Here is a 25,329-nt window from a genome sequence, read left to right as displayed (position 1 = left end):
TAGTCACAGCATTCCATGCCATGCACCTCTGGTCTCATGATGTGGAAAGAAGTGCTCAGTCTCCTGCTGGGGCTACTATGGGCTGAAACAGAGTCACCTACTCTAGGCAGGGAGGGCTGGCTGTGCCCTCTTCCAGAGAGACATGACTGGGTCCCACGAGCCGGGAGATACAAGGCTCAATGCGCACTGTCGAATTTTCTGTTTTTTCAAAGAGGAATGACAGTAAGAGTTAAGAACTACTCCCTGTGCCTTTGGCCATCCTTCCCCTGCTTCTGTATCACTTCCGACTTTATTTTCTACCCTCATCATTTCTGTAGTAAGAAGCCACAAACATTAGCAAAAAACCTGAAGAAGTGAAACCCAAAAGCAAACCCTTTCACAGAGACTTCAATGGGATCCAGAAACTATTCAAGTACTTAAATATGGGGAAAAAATGTGTGTCATCTAACAAAATGAATTCAACCAACAGCAGCACCTGAGAATATAATTTTGTAAACTAGCTCATTTCAAAATCATGCTGATGCACACTAGGGCAGCAACCTTTCCATACTTTATTATTACTAAATCAGAAGGAAAGGCAGAAGAAGTTAATGGGAAGAAAGTGTTACTTTATTAAGCAAAGATCCCTAATCCTATGATACCAAAAGCATTAATGGCTACAAAGTACCTGTTGCATCTGTTTGCTATACACTGCAAACTTTAGCACAAATGGTTATATGAAATAACGCTCTAATGCAAGCCATGGGCTGAGGCTTACTTTCTAAATCTAATCTGGGGCCAACTTCTGTATCTTCTGTGCTTCACTCTCTGTTGCTATAAAACTAGAAAGAAATTCTCCTCTGGGGTTTGTCAGGAGGACTAGTGGATTGATCAACATACAGATAACTGGTCTTTTGAAATCCTGGTGTCTTTTTTCCCTTTGGCTCAAAACTATCATCCGTCTTCAATTCACCCTTAATCCACTTGTTTTGGAATTAGAGAGAAACAAGTACGCTCCCGTTTCTAATATGTACATAAACATGTTTCTGGGCACCTAGGGTATCTGACAACACCCAAGAATGAGCCACAGGACGAACACATCTACTCACCATGCTGCTCCCATGTTCACACAAGTACAGACATACACAATACACAAACAAACAAACAGACAACACAATCTACTCCAGCCTCGCATCAGGCTCTGTGCTCACGGTGTGGAGCCTGCTTGGGAATTCTCTCTCCCTCTCTCTCTGCCCCTCCCCTGCTCACTCTTTCTCTCTCAAAATTAATAAATAAAAACTTAAAAAAAAACACCATCTACCTCAGCTTTTAAAAAACTGATACATACAATGTGAATGTAAATCATGTATAAACTGTAGGAAACTTGGAAAATACAGAAAAAACTTTCAGCACTACTCAACAATAACTGGCAATGACATTTTCCTTCTGGATTATGTAAGCACATGTATTTTATATATGATTTTTTTAATTTTTTTTTTTCAACGTTTATTTATTTTTGGGACAGAGAGAGACAGAGCATGAACGGGGGAGGGGCAGAGAGAGAGGGAGACACAGAATCGGAAACAGGCTCCAGGCTCTGAGCCATCAGCCCAGAGCCCGACGCGGGGCTCGAACTCATGGACCGCGAGATCGTGACCTGGCTGAAGTCGGACGCTTAACCGACTGCGCCACCCAGGCGCCCCTATATATGATTTTTATGGAATACAGGATTTCTTACACAATTAGAGTCATGTTGTATATTTCATTTTATATCTTGCTTTTAACATTAAATATATTGAATCATGAAAAATTGTACATGCCTTTATACTTTTAAAACATTTTTAATATTTCTTGTCTATTTTTAGTAATCTCTAAATTTTTCAAGTAGACACCAATCCAAATGTATTAAAATATAAATGCAATTCTATTTTAAAATTAAAATGATTTTAAATAATTATACAAATACTCAAATTCATTTTAGTTTTTCATTTCTTTAAAAACAACTTAGTAAAGGGGTACCTGGGTAGCTCAGTTTGTTAAGGGTCTGACTTTGGCTCAGGTCATGATCTCATAGATCATGGGTGGGTTCCAGCCCCACATCAGGCTCTCTGCTGTCAGCACAGAGCCCACTTTGGATGCTCTGTCTCCTTCTCTCTCTGCACCTCCTCCACTGATGCTCTCTCTCTCTCTCTCTCTCTCTCAGTCTCTCTCTCTCAAAAATAAATAAACATAAAAAAAAACAACTTCACTAAAGAAAATGTGCTTATTTCTGGTAAAGCACTCATAAGATAAAGCTAAGTGTTAAAATATTACATGAAGAATTGGGTTCATTGAGAAAAAAATTCATGGAGATGTTGAATATTTTATCTTGTAACCATTTTAATTAAAATCACAAAACTATGGTTTCAGACAATAAATGTACGATGGAAAATTTGGCTACCAAGTACATTTTGAGAAACTAAATTCTATTTTTCCATAGATACCATTTTTATTTTTATTTTTTAACGTTTATTTATTTTTGAGACAGAGAGAGACAGAGCATGAACGGGGAGGGGCAGAGAGAGAGGGAGACACAGAATCGGAAACAGGGTCCAAGCTCCAAGCCATCAGCCCAGAGCTCGACGCGGGGCTCGAACTCAGGGACCGTGAGATCGTGACCTGAGCCAAAGTCAGACGCTTAACCGACTGAGTCACCCAGGCGCCCCGTAGATACCAGTTTTAAAAGGTGATCTATTTTTCCAAAAAAATAATGTTGGCTTTGAGAAACTATAAATGTCACATTTAAGAATATAAGGAACCCTCCAAAATTACTTATGAAGAAGGCATTATGATTTTGATAAACTCCTCAGTAGGCATTGTATTGCTAAAACAAAGAGACAAACAACAAATGAAAAAATGTACTTCATTTGTATCAGATTCACTTGATGACACTGGTCCTCTAAAGTGCTCAGCCTTTTAATTTAGAACTGGCTACACTCTAAGTAAAAAAGTAAAATAAAATAATAAGTAGTACCTACATTTATGAACCCCAGGGAATGATGTTCCTATATAACAAAGCCAACCTCTGGCAGACCTGAATGTGATTTTCCTCCCTGAAGCTACTGCCGTGTAGAATTCATATAATCCATTACCACAAAAGTTTGGTCCCTCGGCCAAAAGTCACAACTACCAAAACTTGTATTTGAGCAAGAAGGTCTAACATTTTACTGAAAATCCAAAATAATGTAAATTAATATAGGAGCAAAATTAAAGCTGTTCAATACTGTATAAGGTAGTATGTTCCAATTTCTTTTTTCACTATCAAACTCCAAGCCACGTTTGTGGGTATTTGCATATCTAGCTTTGATGTTTTTTTGCTAATGTGAACTATAGTTACCAGTCATCAAGTTGGAATGTTTACCCCATTTGAAGAGCACCTTGGTGTTTATACCTCATACCAGCACAAAAAGGAAAAACAAACTTACAGATCTTTCCTGAATTTTAACAGAAAAATAAGCTAATATAAAAAACAGGTGAATGAGGCGATTCAAGTTCTTAAGTTTATTGAGGAAACAGCCTATCTTATATGCTTTTAATCCTTTCTTTGCCCTTGAATTGTAATTTCCTAATATACTTGAGTAATAACTTGTTCTGAAGACCTTTACCCTGATGCCCCACAGAATAACTCAATGTCTTATTGGTTTCAGCACTGATGGCCCTTATAATATGTTACTATTTTTTTCTTAAATGGAGCTTTCAATATAATTATTAAAAAATAAGAGTACAAAGATCTAACAAAATTATAAATAATAATGGTAATAATCACAAAGAATTATACTTATTATAAAACAGAAATGACCACTAACATTCATTGAATGACTACTGTGTGCCAGGCACTGTGTAAAGCACTTCACATTGAGTGTCTCTTATTAAAGTCTTTTTGTAGATGAGGAAAGGGAAGCCTAAGAAGGACAAAAAATGCATGCCTATGGAGTGATGAGTCCAGGATTCAAATTTGGGCAGTATGACTTTGGTGGGTCTGCAAGTAAATACTGCAAATCTGTGTCTGTAATATATTTATCAATGCCCGAAGCACATTCAAAACAATGTCCAACCTCTAGTGCATTTTCCATTTATGGAAACCATTAGTATCAATGACTTACAAAACAAACTTTGCCCACCTACTGATTTGCAGGTCCTTCCACCCTGAAATGAAATAATAAATACAATGAAGTAAAATAATTTTTGGTTTCTAACCAGGTTCTGGCTGATAGATGAATATCATATGTCCATATTCAGATTGTAGCAAGACTGTATGCATGCTGTATGTAACAAAGTCCTCTTGAGATGGCATTTATGTGCATATATGTAAATATATGTAAATGTGTGTGTGTGTGTGTGTGTGTGTGTGTGTGTGTGTGTGTGATCCTTAGGGAAATTTTATAGGCTCTCTTTCCTTTTACATAAGTATGTTGGTCTTCTGCCTTCTGTATTTCAAATAACGGAAAAAAGTACTGGGCGAGAAAACCCATCACCAGCCTCATTAGTATAAATAGAATTTCTTATTTTGCCTGTACAATGCAATAGAAAGAAACTCTTTAAAGAACATCTGCTCTGCAAACAGTATATTTTATGGAATGTTTCATTTCATATGATTAAAACATAACAGAGCCTGCGATTTGGGGTGGGGCAGGACATATATGGGGAATTTCTGTATCTTCCTCCTAATGTTGCTATGAAACTAAAACTGCTCTAAAAAGTAAATTCTTGAAATTAAAAAAATTCTTGAATATATAACTCTAGAAATGGATATGACCTGGGTGCCTGGGTGGCTCAGTCGGTTGAGCGTCCGACTTTGACTCAGGTCATGATCTCACAGTTTGTGGGTTCGAGCCCCGTATCAGGCTCTGTGCTGACCTCTTGCTGAAAGCCTGGAGCCTGCTTCAGATTCTGTGTCTCCTTCTCTCTCTGCCCCTCCCCCGCTCATGCTTTGTCTCACTCTGTTTCTCAAAAATAAATAAATGTAAAAAAATATTAGAAATGGATATGACCTTAGAAGTCACTTAGTCTACTGAAATTTAGATGATTTGCTCACGTCTTATTCACATTTTAAGAATTACAAACGAGACTGATATTTGACTCCCCTAATTCTTAAAACTCCTCAGTTTTTGACCCAGGCTTGCTGTTATCACATGTCCTGATGATAAAGCAAATGGAAGTGGAGTTAATGCAACAGAAGCAAAACTTCTCTAGTTTGAAGTGTAATCTCTTTATTTGTCATAAAACAAAAATCTGGGCATCATCAGAGAAGGTACATGATGCCAGTAAATCAACTCAAATTTGTTAGCTATACTATGGCACAAAAGATAACCTAAAATCTCTAAATTTTATAATTTTTTTATAATTATACATCAAACCACTTTCCAATTTTAATAAGTTACAAAGTGTATATAGCTATAGTCACTAAGCACATTAGTTATTTTGTTTAATAAAAGCCACTACAATGGAGGGATTCTTCCAAGAGTGCTTATGTCACAAATTACCATCATAGTTTTGAATAGGGACTTTTGTGCAGGGTGAGGAGTGAAGGAGAGGGCTGAGGACTCAGCAAGCTTTCACAAGTGCCCTCACTTTGTGTTCTAGGAATAGGTTCCTCTTTCACAGGAATGTATCTTATCTGACAGTCTCATTCTTAACGTCAGTGGCCCTGCCCTCTTGGTTTTTCTCCAGGATGGGTTAGGAAGAAAGATTTATGGGGAGCTAATGCAACAATTCTTAAAGATCTTCATGGGATAAAAAGATTCGGTGTATTAAAAAGAACAGTGTGATCACATAGAGAAGAGTAAGAGTAAAAGTAAGAAGCAGTACCGTCTTATGCATCCCTACTATGTGCCAGACACTGCGCTCTGTTGGCACACAGTATTTAATTCTGAAGACTGTGCCTTAATCGGATGCCCATATTCCCATTCTAAGATAAGGATGTAGGCTCAGGGAAACTTAAGTAACTCAGTGGCGGTCATGCCCTTGGCAAGCAGCAGACTTCAGTGGTTTCCAAACGCCAAGGCGAGAGCTGGTGCTTGCCCAACAGAATGTTCATTGGTCCTTGTCAAAGTGAGAGCAAACATGGACCATGGGGTAGGGTTTTGAACAAGGCAAACACATTCCTTTTGAAAACTCTCCTTCATTCCAAGGTCATGTCCTTTTTTATTGAAATGAAAATGCCTTTTAAAAATAAAATGATTGTGTATATTGATAAAGATTTTCTTATTAATGTCATTTACATGGCAAAATGGCAAAGCATGTGGTTGCTGACCTGGGGGTCAGCCTCCCAGGTAGTTTTTGAAATCTTACTGTGTCACGGAATCCCAAGACATAGAAATGTGTAGTGTAGCTGGACTTAAACTCAGGCTTTAAAATGCTGTTTAGTTTCTACCACACCATGCTGCCTTCTGCATGCTTGAGTGGATTCAGACTATTGTGCAGTCACATAATAGTACATATTCCAGATTCTGAAATAGCACGGTCCAACAGAAATTTCTGCAATGACAGAACTATTAAATATTCTCTATCCATGTTATCCAATACAGGATCTACTAGCCACATGTGGCTACTTAGGACTTGAAATGTGACTAGTGCAATCGAGAAGGTGAAGTTTACGTTTTATTTAATTTTAATTAATTTAAAATATGAGAAGATCATAATAGCTGATGATTATCATGTTAACCACTGCAGTTCTTGAGCAATCTGTAGAAAACTTCACTTGCAAGTCTTCTGAGGGAAGACAATCTTTAATATAACTGAATAATAATAAAAATCTACTCTCAGCTTGGAGGCAAAAGAACATTGATACATTAAAATAACAAAAATTCCTGATTGGCAAATGGCAAAGACCCTCAGCCAAAAAAATTTTCCCAGATGCCCATCAGGATTCTCCATCCCTTAAAGCAAACCATAAAAGACTCTTAAATACAGAGAACAAACTGAGGGTTGAGGGGGTGGGTTAAATGGGTGATGGGCATTAAGGAGGGCACTTGTTGGGATGAGCACTTGTGTTATATGTAAATAATGAATCATGGCAGCCTATTCCTGAAGCCAAGACTACACTGTATATTAACTGAGTTGAGGGGGAAAAAAAGATTCTCCATCCCTTAAAGAGAAATAAAGATTTTAGTTTAATTGTTTTACTTATTTATTATAGTCTCATCTAGAGGCTGCTGTCCTGCCAGCAAATACCAAAGGAATGGTCTAGCAAAAGCTGGTGATCAAAATTATCATATTCAGGGTCAAGATACCTGGACTGTAATTCATGGTGTGTGTGTGTGTGTGTGTGTGTGTGTGTGTGTGTGTGTATGCATGCATATGCAGATGTGCTCAACCACATGCAAAATATTTCTAGGCAGAAATTTGTGATTTCTAAAACTGAGCTAATGATATTTTTCCTAGTTTTCTTAATATGATTGTTTTGAGGATTAAGCATTAAATTTTATGGGAGAATTCTCTATCAATTATAAGGACTATCCAGATGCCAAGCAATTTTTTTAAATGCTTATTTATTTTAAGAGAGACAGAGGCAGAGAAAGGATCCCAAGCAGGCTCCGTGCTGTCAGCACAGAGCCCCATGCGGGGCTCGATCTCAGGAACTGTGAGATCATGACGTGAGCTGAAATTAAGAGTCAGATGCTTAACTCACTGAGCCACCCAGGTGTCTCAGATGCCAGGACATTTTTAAGAACATATTCCTATCTGTATACTTCTAAGCATGTATCAAATACTTGTCAAAAACTAAAGGTATGTGCTTCACTCCTCAGAGTCTACTGAAGCTTAGCCACAAAGGAGGAAACATGGTAGACCTTGTGAATATACCAAACTTAAACTGATGACTGCAAGGTCTGTTCACGAATCTTTGAACATTTGCAAAGTGCTCCTGTGTTTGGAGAACTGGATTCTAGACAAGTTGTCTGTCTGGGAAACATCAAATCTCCTCCCTAGATAAATAGTATAAAACGGGCTACCTATAAACAAATGCAAAGCAAACAAGTGAAACCAAAAAATAGTGAAACATGTGTTAGAAATTTTGCCTCATCTCTACAGTAGGTGAAATAAATGAATAGAAACTCAATGGACTGAACACAAAGAATACCTATGAAAAGACAACATGTGCAACTAACTATGATTTAATGTAAAATAGTTCTTTTTATCAACTACCTTCTTTTTAGTTTCTGTAGGAATGTATTCATAATTGAAAATAATAATGATTAGATGAAAGTTTTATTCCAATGCAGTTAAAAAAATTGCCATAGGGATCTTTAGAGAGCACATAAATCATAATGCTTGTTTTCTGACTTTTCTAGCAACCCCCTCCAATCCCCCCCCCGCAAAAAAAAAGCAATCAAACAGAGAAACAAAAAATAACAAGCCAAACAAACAAGCTGGCCCTGGTGCACAGAACAAATTCAGTTTGAAGTTTTCAAAGATGCAAAACCAGGATTGGACATTGAGACAAGGAAACATGAGATCTGCATATAGCCTTGTTCTCCTTGGGAGTGAAACAATGAACTGAAAGGTCTTGGTTTGGGGACCATTCGTAACCATTTACTAGGAGACAATGTTGTCCACTGAACTGCTTAAATGATTCTCTGTGACAGTGCAGCCTCCCGCATTTTCAGAGAGGCAAGCAGCTATTCTCTCCTCCTGCTTTAAAAAAATTTTTTTAACGTTTATTTTTGAGACAGAGAGAGACACAGCATGGACAGGGGAGGGTCAGAGAGAGAGGGAGACACAGAATCCGAAACAGGCTCCAGGCTCTGAGCTGTCAGCACAGAGCCTGATGCGGGGCTCGAACTCACGGACCGCGAGATCATGACCTGAGCCGAAGTCGGACGCTCAACCGACTGAGCCACCCAGGCGCCCCTCTCCTCCTGTTTTTAACTTGTCACTTCCAGTGAGAAGTTACAGAAACTGAAAGCTTACATATGTCTAGACATAAATTGTCCAGTCATTAATGACAACACACTTTTCTTTGTCCAGGGTTAAGAAAACCCCTGAAATCTCAAGACAGTTAATGGAAACCTGACACAAAACCAAAGAGAAATTGTACTGGCAGGTGGAATCATTGTGCTATTTCTACAGCAAATCTAACCTGTGGTACACAGCAAGGTGCCAGAAATCTAATAGCAAAGTCCAGTGTCTGATGTTCTTTACCTGTTTTTTTGTTTTTTTTTTTCCCTGAAGAAAAACCATGGGTCTCGTTAAAGGCTTCCTTTGTCCACTTTTGTAATACTATACCTTTAAATGCTTCATATTGCAGGGATTTAGTGGGAATGAGTTACTCATACTCCCTAGTACATCTTATCTCAAGAAACACATCCCATAAATGTTCTAGGACTATGATTACTTTATATGGCTCAGATAACAGTACAGAAGACATGGAGAATAATTCACTAAGGATCTAAGACTGGTAAGCAAAATAAATATTTAAAGTGACTGATATGTAAGTGAAACAGGGATATATAGGAATCTTAATATTGACTGGGAAAGTCTCCTTTTCTACCTAGAATTAATAAAAAATAAGTGACAGGAATGCACGATCCAAACAAAATTTTTCTCTTGTTTCCGTGGGCCTATGGTATCTTCAAACAATACCCTGGCATGGAATAGCCACTGTCAATATTTGCTGAATGAGGAAAAACATTTCACTCTGAACTAAAAATGCAGGCAATTAACACAGTCCTTTACTTGGAAAATGGTAGAAGACACGGACGTGGCACTTCCGTCAGGAATGGACTGTCTTCTTTCTCCCAGCCTGTCACCAACTGCCCATTCCTACCACCCATCACCAAAATTTAAAATTCAGAAAATTCCATTTTTGAATACACTGGAGCATGGTTTTTATTTTAGTCCTCCTTAATACACAGAGGAATGAACATGGGGGAAAGGAAACCAATGAGATCCCTCAGGCCCGGTGTCCACACTGACAGAACTAGATAGAACCTCTTTTGTAATGGCCACCTGCCCCTGACCAATCAAGAGACAGGAGCCAATAATTTCCACCCAAGTCACTCACCTGGGGCCACTCAGCACTGACAGTGCTGGACAGGCTACAGTGCTCATTTTTCTTATTGAACATGGTTTTAAAAATTTCCTAATTTTAGTTAATTCTACTCACAGATTGCTCCGAGGGATTGTGTTCTTTGTACACACTGAAAAATAAGCTGGCTCCTCCATGACTGAGGTTGATTCAAGTTAACTCTCCAGCAGGAGTCTGATGACTCACAGAATTGTGGGGTGATCACTTTTATTTTAAGCACCTTTTCTTCTCTTTTTTTTTTAAAGTAGATGTTACCCTTTGTTAAATAATAAGTCTAAGGTAAGAGTATAGCTGTATCATCAAATGTTTACAAGTTTAAACAGCTCATTCTCATAGACCCTTTTCTTCTAGGTATTGGAGCTGAAGAACACTTGGGTGACTATCTTTATGTTTCTTCCCTGTGCCCCCTTCCCCCCTGCCACACAGTTAAAACTAGAGTCCAAACAACTGAGGAATGTACAGGATATGAAGAAAATTCAGAAAGGAAAATGGCACACTAAATATTAGGGCAAATTCCCCTGAAGATGTAATAGATTGCAGGAATCTAATCACAGAAATAATGAGTTTTTAAAATTTTTTCAACATTTATTTATTTTTGGGACAGAGAGAGACAGAGCATGAACGGGGGAGGGGCAGAGAGAGAGGGAGACACAGAATCGGAAACAGGCTCCAGGCTCTGAGCCATCAGCCCAGAGCCCGACGCGGGGCTCGAACTCACGGACCGCGAGATCGTGACCTGGCTGAAGTCGGACGCTTAACCGACTGCGCCACCCAGGCGCCCCGAAATAATGAGTTTTTAATGTTTGGTCATTCTCTATTTCTGTTTTCCCCTGCTTTAAGGACCTGTCAAAACTAATACTTATTTTCCCATTTCCCCTAAGACCTCAAGATATATCTATTATTTGGCACTGATAATCAAAGCCTATTTGAACAAATAACTTAATTCATTTGTTACCTAAACATGCTCACACCATCTTGCTGGAGTAATGCATTAAAATCAACTCTTTATTTTTACTCTATGGCATCAATAGACATGATCACTTAAAATGTCAGAACATTAGAACTTCCTTTTTATAATTTTTTAAAAGTATGAGATTAGAAAGAAATAAAATGTGTACTTGGCTGGTATTTTTAATTCCTTAATTCAAAGACGCAAGAAGTATGTTTAACTACTTTACAAATATTGTTTTTACCATTCATGGAATTCTTATTTTTGGTGTAGTTTTTTTTTTTTCTTGTTGTTGTTTTGGTCTCTTGAGGCAGATGTAAAATGACCTCAGTGACTAGACAAAGAAGTGGAATTATAAAAAAAATAGAGAAGAAAAAAACAATGTAGCAAAAAAAGGTATTCTACGACCTAAGAATAGTCTGCCAACAGGCTTCTTGGTATTTAATGGCTAGTGTTAGTGTCTGCATCAATATTCTACAATGATAATAGTAATAGTGGCCAACCCACAGGGAATGGAAGAAAAAGTATGGTTTGTCTGGCTCATTATCAAAATAACATTGCTTTTGACAATAATCAAAGGTTTTTGTCTACCTGGGGTCCTAACATAACTAGAAATGGAACAAATTCTCTACTCTAGAGCTCAAGAAGTTCATGGCTTCACATCTGTAGAGTCGTTTTTTCTTTCTCTTAACCAAATCTCTCTTCACCCAGAGATTTGATTTAACTCCAATCCTAAGGACATGTACAATCACTCTAACACAGAGGTTCTCAGACTTTCTCAGTTCACGACACTCTTAGTTCTCAGTAATTGTTTATGGCAATCGCTGGCCAAAAGAAATAATGAATAGCTACAAATATTAAGTATTTAGGTCCAAACTATTGAATAAGGTTTTGTCACGGCAGTTTAGCACTTATTGAGGACCCCACAACTTCTCACTTTGGAATAAGATTGGATGATGTCTCCCTCATTTTCTGTTCCACATTAACTTTTGTGTAGTACTTGCTTTTGATCACAGCAATCATCAAAAGTTCAGTTTTGCAAAGATAAGGTATCACAGAAAGAAAAAATAATGACCTAAAGTTGAAACTGGGAACTAAGTCTAGCTATTGGTTCCCCAGGTGACTGACAGATGTTACAATGTTTCCTTTAAAATACCCCAGGCAGCCATGTGACTTCTCTGCAGTGCCCCAGGGTACTGCATGCAGCCCACGTTTTGGCAATGAAAACATGGCCCTGGTCTCCTTACTCTCATACCATAGACAAAGGGTGAGGACACCTCAGTCAAGAAAACTCAGGAATTAGGGCAGGAATTATGTGGCCATTATACCTTTCTGTGCTTAATTCCAGAGGACTCTCGAAGGGTAAATGAAGGTTAGAAAGGAGATGGACTCAATGGTATAATAACGTATCTTTTTCTTTTTCTTGTTAGAGATACCCTAGTAAGAAGACCAAGGAAGAATAATGTAACCTGTAACAGGAGAAATGAATAGAAATGTAAACAATCATCCTTTCCTTTTTCAAACTCAGGACTAGAGGCAACAGCATCCTTCTACTCAAGAAGGGGCCAAGAATGGCTAGGACTGAAAATTCACAATCGAGGCTCAAGAGTTGGTGAGGCAGTTGCTAACTACTAAAGGCTCAAGAGGTGCTGAGGGGGTAGCAATTTGAGACAAGGGGTGCGAGATCATGTCAATTCGCTGGGAGAATGTCCAGAAGTGCTGGATGTCCAGAGTGCTGCGGCACTCCAAAGACATGATCAATGTGGCCCTATACTTTTATGGGATGATGGGGACTAAGGACCTAGACTGACAAGTGTGCCCCCATTTTCCGTGGTATATTGAGTCTACTCACCTCCTTCTCCTTCCCTCTTCTGCACCTTTCCCCCATATTCTGTAGCTGTAAGTATGTAAGTATGGATAAAGAGCTACTTGGATTGCCTCTGGTTCTGTACGTTAATGTTTATATGGCAGAAGATTGGGGCAAGAGGTGAACTGAAAAACTTTTCAAGTGAAGTGGTTTGACAGGCACCGTGTATTCAATAAACTCATAGTTTTGTTACTAAATTCTATTTGTCTTGACACTGATAATTCTCCCGTTAAATTTCCTGGGATATCCGTGTATTTGCAAATATAAACAACATTGTATGACTGGAGGAAGTGCAACAAGAGAAATCACTGTAATTCAGAAGGATAAACAAGGTTAAATGCATTTTGGAGAACTTTAAGAGGGAAAAAGCTGCATACATTTTATGTAATTATTCATTTATTCTGTAATTTTCTGCTTGTTTCTTCATGACAGCAATCTTGTGTTATGTAGTTTTTCCTATTTTTATAAAATACCTTTTATGATTAATGGTAGTTTAAATTTACTTTTCACGTATTTATTTCTCTACTGTACTTATGCTGGTGCTTTAAAATTTTACTCTTTCTTATTATTCTTGCTAATGGGGACACATTGACCAAACTATGTGGTAGCCTTCTGAGCAGAAGCTGCCAGAAACTTCACTTTTGCCTTATATAAGCTTATTTTTTAGATGCTAAATTTAGCCTTGTCCTATAGAATTGTATGTATTTTCCAAGAGTCAGTCACATATTTTCTTTATTACTTCTTTTGACTTATTTGAGCTTTTACTTAATTTTATTCTTAAAATATAATTAAAAAACAAATTTTCATAATGCCAAATAATCCATTGGGTCAAAGGAATTTGGTTAACAGTGACTTCTGTTTCACAGCAGATTCTGCTACAATAGTTCACAGCACTTTGTTTATAACGGCATTTTCAAAAAAATGCTCTAGAGATGATTAAAATTTTTGTTGTAGCTTTAAAAAAGTTTAAGCTCTGAGGACCTTGGATCCCTCATTTATAAATTGGTGTAATGATGTTCCTATCCATAGGGCTATTAAAAGCATCAAATGAGGTTGCAGACGTGAAAATACTTACAAAAGTAAAGGGTGACATACACAGGCAACATGTGCTATGATCACCATTATGACCATTATTAGTCTTAATTTCTCCCTATTGTCTCCACTGTTTCACTAGGATCTATTTATAGAAGATAAAATGATGATGTCCTGTCTATTAGGAAGTAATGATTTTTCTTCTCACTTTCTCAATAAATTAAACAATTATATTTCAACTTAAAGAGCATTTAAAGGTTTTCCCAAACATCTCATTCACATAGGTAATCACAGACCTTCAATGGTACTGTTTGAATTTGAAGTTTCTAAGGGGTTTTCTCAATGGATATGCTTAACTAGAACGATAAATATAAAATCATCAAAAGTGATTAAAATATGTGATGGTATCATTCCCTATAAAGTACAGTTGAATTATAGACACTGAATAATATTCTCAGTATTATCATGAACTAGGTAAGATAAGAAAATGGAGGCTTACATATGGCTACTTGTGGAGTCAAGTGAAGAGAAGGCATAATCCTTTACGTGTAGAAGATATAGGTACTGTCAGATTAATGACTAAAATGGTGATTATTTATTCTGTATTTTAAACTAAAAAAAATTTTAATGTTTATTTATTTTGAAAGAGAGAGAGAAACAGAGTGCGAGCAGGAAAGGGGTAGAGAGAAAGGGAGACACAGAATATGAAGCAGGCTCCAGGCTCTGAGCTGTCAGCGCAGAGCCCGACATAAGGGCTTGAACTCATGTGGACTGGAAATCATGACCCGAGCCCAAGTTGGAAGCTTAACCAATTGAGCCATCCAGCTGCCCTGGTGATTATTTATTCTATTCACCTTGCTTCTCTGAGAAACTTGATCTCCCTAGGGGAAAGTATGCTTTCCAGCAGTCTGCCACTTTATTGCTCCAATGTAAATATCCAGGGGGAATGAAAAAAAGCTGAACGTGTCAAGACATTACTTTTCAAAAATTTATAGAGTTGCATCAAGGCCTGATTAAATTTGTCAATCTTACATAAACCCAATCAGATTAAAAAAAAAATGTCTTGCATAGGTACAGGGAAAAATTAGGTCATCCTTATAGTTTGCTTCAGAAAGAAAAACACAGTGTAAATATAAAATATAGGCTTTTCATAAAATGCATGGAATATTTAATCGTTACCAGAATACACTAGAGGGTATAAGAGAACCAATCTGTGCACTTGTATTCAAAAATCAATTTACTAAAATTTTAGACAATAGATTACATCACTTTTCTCTACCACTTTGCCAAAGTTAATCCCTTTACTTGAGCTCCTCATTGTATTTTTGTCAGTGGCTACAGCTCCATATTTAATGCTTCCTCTTTCTCTCAGTTCACCTGTCCTGAATTCCAAGAAATTTTCCTTGAACCTAATTCTCCCTAAAGCAGCTTTACTCCTCCCTCCCCCTTTAATTTATGGACTTTGAAGGAGATGCCTACATTTGTTGATACCTCGGCTTTCAGTTCACTCCTCAACCCACTGGGCTTCTAATTCTGTTATCCTCACTCAGCTGTCAACACAAACCTAGCAATTACAGAAAGTAATTGGTTCTTCTCATTTCTTCTCATCCTCCGGAGAGTTGTTTCTGCTCTCTGTCCTTGTCCTTTCACTATAGTCTTGTTTCCCTTAGAGTTTTATCCTCACAATATAAGAGCCAAATTCATCTTCCATTATTTGCCATTACATTGTCTACTCTCCATCCTGTGTTCCTTATGTCAACATCACCACTCATTTACTTGTTCAGGATGAAAACTTCAGCATTCTTTTTGACTCTCTATCCACTGGCTGTCCCCCAACACACACACATGCACGCACGCACGCGTGCTATTTTGTAATCCTCCTGCCTCTGAACCAACTTCGTCATCCCACCCCCACTTTCTTGACTGAGCCTGCAACATACTTAACCTACTTTGTTTCTACGAATTTCAGCATGATCTACTTCCCTGTGGTCACTTCACCCCTATATAATCACTTAACAATAGAGTAATCAGAAGCAATAAAAAGAATGTAAGTGTGTTGAATCTCACCTAAAAACTATCAGGCCCCATAGACTGTATTCACGTCTTCTTTCCCTCCTGTCACATTTCACTATTCACATCAACCAGATTGTTATTTTTTAATGGAGCCATGATTTTTCTATGTCTAACATTATGCAAATATTACCACCATTAGCCTGGCTTTCCCTAACTGTCAAAAGGTCCTTCCCTTCTCTCTGCTCCCACAGTTTTGTGAATGCCTCAAGGATGATGCTGACCATATTTTATTTTACTGGTCTAAAATGTCAACCCTCCCACTATCTGCAGATTGGCAGCTTTGAATACACTATATTTGCTCAATAAGTATTTTTATGATGGGTGAATGAATAAACAAATGTCTTGAATTTCAAATATGAGAAAATGGGACAAAAATATCATAGAAATAGGGTCATTGGGAAAAGGAAGTTGTTTTGGCATGTCTACATTTTACAATGAATTAATGACAGATATGTATTAATCATGAGGGTAACAGTTGAACAAGAAAGCATAAATTTCCAGAAGGCAATAGTGGTATAGACCTAGAGCTCACTTGTTAATAATGAACATGTACTAATTAAGGACTGTCAGGTACAGCTGAATAACAGAGTACACATTTCCAGAAAACATGTAAGTGCTAGAGATCTTGAGCTCAACTGAGATTGCAGGGCCAGAGATACTGAGAAGTCATCCGATGAAAGCTGATAGTTGAACCCATATACAAAAGGGTTTTCCAAAGCACAGACCACAGGTCAGGAGCTATACTTTGGGGAAGTATGTTGCAGTGTGATACAAGATGTTGGTGAAGAAGACGTCTGTGAGCAGGAGGGAAGAGAGGACCCAAGAGTGATGAAGGCCAGGGGATGAGACACACCTTGTGTTTCCTCTAATAATTGGCGTCTTCCTTCCACTCTGTGGGTGACTGACAAATATTACTTAAATAAATGGATTTTCTGAGGTCAATATGAATGGAAGATAGATTTCAGAATACTGAGGCAATATAACATGGTAAGGAAATGTAGATCTGTGGGATAGGGGCAGAAGGATAGGGAGACCTAGAACTTACTGAAAAAGTTTCATTGCCAAAAGGGCAGAGAAAAACAAAAGGAAACTGAATATTTCTGGAAAGATGGTGCAGACCTATGCATAAAGGTAGGTGGTGAAGTACCGTTACCTATAGCTCACAAGGACACACATTAGGGCTTACATGCTATCTTTTCCAGTAATTATTAGATCTGAGACCTGTCATTCCATAAGGTTATTAGTTAACTGGGGTCAAGAACCCTGTCTTACAGTTTTCTTGTATATCCTGCAGTGCTTCAAACAAAGACAGCTACTAAATAGGAGTTTAATAATTCAGTATTTGAATCAAAATAATTGCAGTTTAGGGGTGACTGAGTAGCTCAGTCAGTTAAGCATCCAACTCTTGATCTCGGCTCAGGTCATGATCTCACAGTTTGTGAGTTTGAGTCTCACATTAGGCTCTGTACTGACAGCATGAAGCCTGTTTAGGATTCTCTCTCTCTCTTTCTCACCCCTCTCTCTCTGCCCCTTCCCTGCTCATACACATATGTCCTCTCTCTCTCTGAAAATAAATAAACTTTAAAAAAATGATTGCAATTTAGTTGGAAGGAATGCAGTATTATCATCTAACAACTATTAATAAAATGGCAACCGGAACGATACTTGCGAAAAATGGGTAAAGCACAATTTCACTTCTAGGACCTCACTTAGACCTATAAAGCTACCTTGATAACCTGTAACCATGCCAGGAATATCACTGAACCCTCACAGACTCCATATCATCTAACTCCTGTACAAGGAATTGCAACCTGTATCGAGTTTTTGAGATAGTGTCATGAAAGATGGTGAGTGTTACTGGATAAATCTCCAGATGCAGAGGAAATCGACTCTATACAGAGGCAGAATTACAAATGACAGCACAAGTCCTATTTAGAAACCTCCAGAAATTAGAAAACTAATGAACACTACAGTAAACACAAAAATGGAATGTTCTGAGAAAATGAGCTAATGACGTATATGATCTGCAAATGTGCTTATCAGTTTTAACCATTTTCCAAGCTGTGCAGTGTCTTAAATGATATTCAGATCTGTCTGATGTTTTAAGCGCTTGCCTCTGGTGATTAATATTCCAAAAATGGTTTAATTTTAGGGGCTCCTGGGTGGCTCAGTCTGTTAAGCATCTGACTTCGGCTCAGATTATGATTTCACTGCTCGAGTTCGAGCCCTGCATTGGTCTCTATGCTGACAGCTCGCAGCCTGCAGTCTGGAGTCAGCTGCAGATTCTGTCTCCATCTCTCTCCCCTACTCTCTCTCTCTCTCTCTCTCTCTCTCTCTCTCTCTCTCTCAAATATAAATAAACATTAATTTTTTAAATGGTTTAATTTTAGCAAAGCCCTCCCAAGATCTCTCCAATGATATGGCAGACCAGTGCAAACATCCGTATGGTACATCAACTGGGATATGTTAAAAGTGCTATTCATTCTAATATCTCAAGATTCTCAAACTGAGTTTAAAGCACTTTGAAATATTATGAATGTTCATGTGGCTAGGTAGCTAAAAGTCAGTTTCTACATGAATATAAGCTAATGTTTTAAGTATAAATGTTTCCATTTAAATTCTATTTCTCACTTTTCTCAGACAATGTACTCTCTGGGAAAATACATGTTTCTTTTCAAGAGAGACAGGGTACTCAAGGTAAATCTACAATTTATTTCCAGCTTGTATAATTTTACTCACTGTTCTTTCTAACATAGAGAATGATGCAGTTGAACAAATGTCATTGGTTTTATTAGATCATCAACTGACCAAATAAATGTACTTGATTTCCTATAGAAGTTCCCTCTGCCCTTTGTTCATCATTATACTTACATATCACTGGCAATGGAGGAGTTCCGGGACATAGACTTTGGAGACAGGTCATAATCGCTGTCGGATCGATACAGAAAGGACTCCCGACGTTGACTGTGGACGAAGTTTGCTTGGAGAATTAGCCCAGATCCCGGGCTGGTCATGGGATCCAAGGGACTCCGTCCCGCAGATGTGCCATTGTCCACATCAAAACTGTGAAAGAAGGAGAGGAATAACACTGCCATGAACACTTGCATGTTGATATGGTGGTAAAGGGAGATTCTGGTTTAGGAAGTGACAGTGGGAACATTCACAGCTGATTCCAACTGTTAAAAATGATAACATTAAAAAACACAAAGGTAAAAAAAAAAAATACACTGACTTCATATTATTGTCTTCTTTAAGTTTTGGGTACTTTTGTTAACTGGCCAGATACAAGACACAGGTTTCTGTAAACTTAAGTTAAAAAGCCATTCTACTAAGAATAGTTCTACTAAGTTTCTTTTAGGAAAAGAAGAAATACACAGTAATTCTCTAACTACTTGGGTTCAATTCAACAAGTTCCCATTATATTGCCTAATACCACTGCTTCCCCAAGCCTGGGCTTTCTCTCCCTCCTGTCTATGCCCATCCAGTCACAAATTTCTGCTGTATCCACTTCCCTCCATCCCCAATGCCAACATATTAAGTTCAGGATTTCACCAACTCTCACCTACATTATTGTAACAGACTTTAAGTTAGTCTCTTGAATCCATTTTCCACTCTGTACCATGAGTGAGTCTTCTTAAAGTATAAATCTGACCATGATTTTTGTCAGTTCAAAACCTTTTAATAGCTCACTCTTGTCCTCAGGGTAAAGTCCAAATTTCTTGGCTAGAATGACAGAGTTTTAACTATCCACTTTCAGTCAACCATTTGATTGAATCAATGCAATCAACCATTTTCTCAATCTCAACATGCAACCCTCTTCCATCAGGCACTTGATGTTCCACTCACTTAACCATCACATCCTTGTCTCAGGCCATCACTACCTAATCTCCTGCTCCCCTGACTACTCTACTCAACCTTCCAGTCCCCTGCCTCCTTGTTACTATTCATCGAGGACTTAACATTTACCTTAAAGGCTGCCCTGATGCCCCACACCCTTATGACATGCCTTCCTCTGTACTCCCAAGGCATCTTTCCACTCCCTATTGGTAGCATTTACAATGAACTGAAAATGCTTACCAATTGGTCTCCATTCCTAGACTGTGAGCTCCCTGAGAATGGAAACTCTGAGTGTTCCTAGCACTTCACATGGCACTTCAGAAACCTTTTCTAAGTGGTTTGAATGGATGATTGAATAAATGGAAGGCACTGTGCTTGGCAACACAGATTTCAGATTTGGGAAAAGACAGAGCCACAAATTTACAGTTCTTGACCTCACAGTCCTTACAATATACATAAAATTTCCACAAAGAGCTCTTCTAGTCAAATACTAAGCAGTATTAAAGTCAAGTCTTAGGTGTTCTTATGAGAAGAGGGTAATAGTTCAGATAACCCAGTAAATATGTAGTGTAAAAAATTGTTGAATGAATAAACAAATGAATCAAGTTTAGCTACTATCAATCTTTTTCCCATTACAAATTTCACCCCAACTATTAACTACCTAATTTAAAAACATTTAAAAAAAACATTCTTTTACTTTCTCCATTGGAGTTATTAATAAATAGTGTTATCACCCAAAAATTAGAGGCCAAAGTGGAAGATCAGCAAGGGTCTTGATGTTTCATGAATCATCTATGTATCGATAACTAAGAATCATTTGACTCAAAATCAATCTAACTTGTAAAAAAAGAAAAGAAAAAACTCATAATCTAGCATGGACATTCATAAACAAGTTTTCCAATCTGAATTTTTTAAGAATTGAATCACTGTATGGGGCACTCAGTCATTTGAGTGTGTGGCTTCTGCTCAGGTAATGATCTTGCAGTTCATTAGTTCGAGCCCTGCATCGGGTTCTCTGCTATCAGCACAGAGCCTTCTCAGATCCTCTGTTCCTCGCTGTCTCTGCACCTCCCCACTTGCACTCTCTCTCCTCTCAAAAATAAATAAACATTAAAAAAAAGAATGGCATCACTCTATAGATGTATTTATTTGGTCATAAAAGACAATGAGAGGTTGAGTTGAAAAGACTCATTTAATAGACAAAGATAGCAGCTTCTAGAAAAGTTAATGGCCAAAGTTACCGAGCTAACTAGATTTAATCATCCACTGTTCCTGAAGCTCTTCCAGCTCTAATGAATAATTATGTAAACCATAAATGTATATTGGCAACTGTGACATGCAAACAGGGGACATCTGTTTCACCTGAACAATGCCTTCATGCATGTGGGACTTTGGGCAATCCTGAGGAAGGCCAGAAGGAGAAGGGATCTACAGTTATGAGAGACTTATTCAGGATCTCTGGCAAGCTCTTCTTGGCTATGCTTAAATAAATAAGTGCTTATTAAGCACCTATTATAAGCACACCGAGATACAAAAATAAAGGTGATGAGATGAATTCAAGTTGGGTTGAATCCAGACTTCTGAGAAGTTTTCATACAATAGTAGTATTTAAAGAGGGCTTTTGAAGGCATTCAGTATTCAGCTGAGAGACACTAAAGTCCTTTGAAAGGGGGAGATTTCTGCTCTGGGGACACTGTTATGGCAGCTCTTCAGCATGGGAAGGACCTAATGTGAACACATAAGAAAACATGTTGATTTCTTTTCAGTATCAAGATGATCATACTGTTTTAAAAAGTAAAATATATTTCCCTGCTATGCATAAACAGAAATATAAGAGATATAGGAATGTGATTTTTGGTTTGGTTTTTCTCAGTTCAACTGAGTAATACCAATATAATTCCCCAAATCTGTAAACTTCTGAATTTATTATTATAATTTTTCCAATTAAGTTAAGCAGCTTAAATAAATTTTTCACTCTAAGTTTAGGGAAAAACAGTGCTAAGTATATTGAAATATTTGATAGTCTTTATAATAATGTTATTTATTAAAACCAAGAATTTATTCATAGTTCATAAAATGCTTGATAATGGGATATTTTAGTTTTGTTATTTTTCTTTGTAAGTTGTAATATAACAATTTGTCCACTAGATGGAGATCATTGCCTGAAAGAACATTGACTGTAAATAAAGGCCCAAACTATTTTTTAAACTCAGGAAAACAATCCCTTAACTATTACCTAAAAATCAAACCTCACAATCTATAGGAAGTGATTACTAAAAATCGATAAAATTATATTAACTAGTAAATATTAGTATAGCTTTACAGATTAGGAATGATCTAAGAAACGATCACTGATGTTTTTTTATTATTTACTCTTAAAACCAAAAAAACAAAAACAAAAACAAACTGAGAAGCTCTTTTGTTAAAAAATTAAAATTAAGGAGCTTCCTTAAGAGAAGTGATGTTTGGGACAAATCAAGGCAATACTGCTTCACCCAATGAGTAGTAAATTAACTGAGAGTTAATTTAGTCTGAAAATATACAGGGGCTCAAACAAGCTACTTATTTTTGAAGCATAACTTTATAAACAGTGCCTAATCATGGTATTATTAATAAAACAAGAAGGTGATAAGGGTTAAGCCTATCTTTAGACACTGGAACCAAAGAGATCAGCTGTGAACTTCCTAAGCACATTCTTTGGCAAACACTTTCATATAATGAATCCTCTTTTGACTCACTGCCAAAAAAATGGAGTCCAAGCAAAAAGATTAGCAGAAGCTTGGGAAAGTAAGTGAAGAATTGGGGAGGGTAATGATGATGGTGATACTAGTAATCCTAATGATGATAACAACAATAAAATTTTGGAACACTTTCCATGAGACAGACATTGTGCTCTGTACCCTATATACATTATCTCATCGAATCCCCACAATAACCCTTTGAAGTAGGCTCTCTATTTTCCACTTGACCAATGAGTAATCTGAGTTACTGAGATTAAGTAATGTGTTCAACACCATACAGTTTGTAAAGGGTTTTGTTTTTTGTTTTTTTTAAGATTTACTTATTTTGAGAGACAGAGAATAAGCAGGGGAGGAACAGAGAGAGGGGGACAGAGGATCTGAAGAGGGCTCTGTACTGACAGCACAGAGCCTGATGTGGGGCTCAAACCCACAAACCGTGAGATCATGACCTGAGTCGAGGTCAGACGCTTTAACCGACTGAGCCACCCAGGTGCCCCTGGAAGTGGGTTTTAAACTTAAGCTGTCTGATTCCAGAGCCCAGGAGAACGGTCCCTGTGTGCATGTCTCTACTGCAAAGCCTCCTATTATCCATTACAAAAGTACAAGAATTTCTCTGGGCTTTCTCACATGGATGGAACTTCAAATGCTAACTCTTTGAAAGTATCATTTATACAGAAGTATCTTTAACTTACAGATCTGGCATGTCAAGGCTAATTCCGAGACTCTGCCTTTATAAGTCTCCAAATTTTGGAATTTGCCACATTTCCTATTTTTCCAATTTTGAATACAACAGTAAGGCGTTAAAGAGTCTATGCTGTAGCCCATTTGGTGATCTCTTTATAAGTTTGAGAGTTCATTTGGAATAAGGAGAGTCAGTGGGTCTGCAGAGGGTCTTAGCAAAGGGAACTAAGTGAGGCACACTGTTATTCCACATGTTAGCTGTCCTTCATGCAGTTCAAGGATGCATACATCCCCTAAGGGAGTTGGCTTTTACCCAGAAGGCATCTGTGGAGAAGCACCGATGTGGTTGTGGAGGGCCCCCTGTGGGGGGGTGGTAATGATCAGAGCCTGTTGCAATCAGAACTGTTAAAGGCCACGTGTACTAGCACTACTCAGGACCATTCATTTCACAGGCCCGTCCCTATCTAAGGAATACACTCCACACAAAAACCAAACAGATGACAAACTGAGCACCCGGCCAAACTCCTCGCCACCTCTCCACATTGCACCGTGTCAGTGGAATTACTGGCTACTTGTCCTGACCCACCTTCCCTGCAGCTTCCTCCGCTATTCCTATGATTTGTGTCTACTGACCCTGTAATTATTTGTCTGCTTGGAGTCATTTCCCGTTCTTTGGCCTCATGCTAGACCCCGCTTCTGGTTTAAACATTTTGCATCTCTTCTTGACCATTATGTGGGCTCTCCCATGAGCCACGGTCCTGCTATTGTCCTGGGTAAACAGCTCATCTCAGGTAGGGACCTTTCATCCCCAGTGTGGAGCCCAAAGAAGGTGCGACACATGAGGACTCCAGGGGAGCAGCTGCTGGATGCCCCCATCAACAGATGTCCCATTATCAAAGCATCTGTGAAGAGCTCCCAAGGGAAGACTCTGGAGAGAACATAGCAGCTGCTGAAAGCTGTAGGCTGGTGGGAACCCTGGACGCCTCCACTGATGCCAGGAACATCTGAGAGCTGCCTGTGTCACTGTGTATTAAGAACACTGGCCTGTTGACAGTAAAGATCTTATCGCTCCCTGTCCTGGAGTAGGGAAGACACCAAAAATGTTCCTGTTAAAACGTTACACTTGGGAGATAGAAAAAGTGGGTTAAATTTCAAATCTTGGACCTCCCGCTTTCTAGTCCTATGTTCTCGGATAAGTTACTGTACCTCTTTAAGCCTCCATTTCTGATAAGAATAATTGCAGTGCCTAGCTCCAGGGCCACTAAAGGGATTAGAAGAGAAAATGTTTGGAAAGCACTTAGCACCCTGCCAGGCAGCTAGTACATTCCCAGTATTTAGCGGCTATTGTCATCTTTATTGTTATTGCCCTTTAGCTTTGAGGGGGCCTCTCCATCTAGGTCATTCTCTGAACCTGCATACACTGCTTTGGGAAGAACCTAAAGGAAAAGAAGAGAGAGAATGGAGTGTTGGCCATCCAAGCCAATTGAATCAACCCTGGTGAGCAGTGAGGTGAGAGACGCTGGAGCCAGATTGCTCTTACAATTTTAGCGGCTTTTATGTCTCCACCCAACTCCATAATTCCAGTGTGATAACCTCTGGGGAGAGGGTGGAGAGCTGATTTTTCTTGAGATATTCCTCACTGAGGAGAAAGAACCATTTCCTGCTAGGAACTGTGGAGGGCACGGAGGTCCCAACAACCTGGGTGGGGATCTAGCTGAATATGATGAGAATATAATGAGCAGAAACAGTTCCTCAGACCTGAGGTCTCCAGCCACTGGGTGTACCTCGGGGACCTCAAATCACAAGTGCGTGGCTGTTTTTTTCTTATACCTGACCCTCCCGTGTACACAGTAGTCCATGCTGTTGGCTGTCCAATGGAAGCCATTTTGGTGCTTTGCCATTCAGAGGGGAGGTGCTTGGTTCACCCACAGGCTTAATGTAAGTGTAATCAGAGTTGGATAATTCGTTTAAAATATTTTTTCTCTTTATAACAAATATTTTACCCACTGTTATTAAATACCACGAGGCTATGAAACCTGTTTCTAATTAATGCCAGTGGTATTTCCCATTCAAGATTTCTCTGCAAGTCAAACAGCTTCCCTGG

At 38.4% G+C, this 25,329-nt stretch overlaps 1 protein-coding gene across 11 annotated transcripts in view; it reads right to left on the bottom strand.

Moving 5' to 3' along the window:
• PDE4D (phosphodiesterase 4D) overlaps window positions 1-25,329 on the bottom strand; it is a 1,391,688-nt gene that overhangs the window by 200,265 nt on the left and 1,166,094 nt on the right. For all 11 annotated transcript variants that reach the window (XM_086700391.1, XM_086700383.1, XM_086700378.1 and 8 more), the window contains one exon: window positions 18,838-19,029. In XM_086700391.1, the coding sequence (XP_086556517.1) occupies window positions 18,838-19,029 (192 nt within the window). The remainder of the gene's footprint in view (window positions 1-18,837; window positions 19,030-25,329) is intronic.

The sequence above is a fragment of the Puma concolor genome, chromosome A1, assembly GCF_028749965.1.
Source record: "Puma concolor isolate L17-30 chromosome A1, mPumCon1.1.hap2, whole genome shotgun sequence".
Classification (NCBI taxonomy): Eukaryota; Metazoa; Chordata; class Mammalia; order Carnivora; family Felidae; genus Puma; species Puma concolor.
This window is presented reverse-complemented; position numbering and strand designations above follow the sequence as displayed.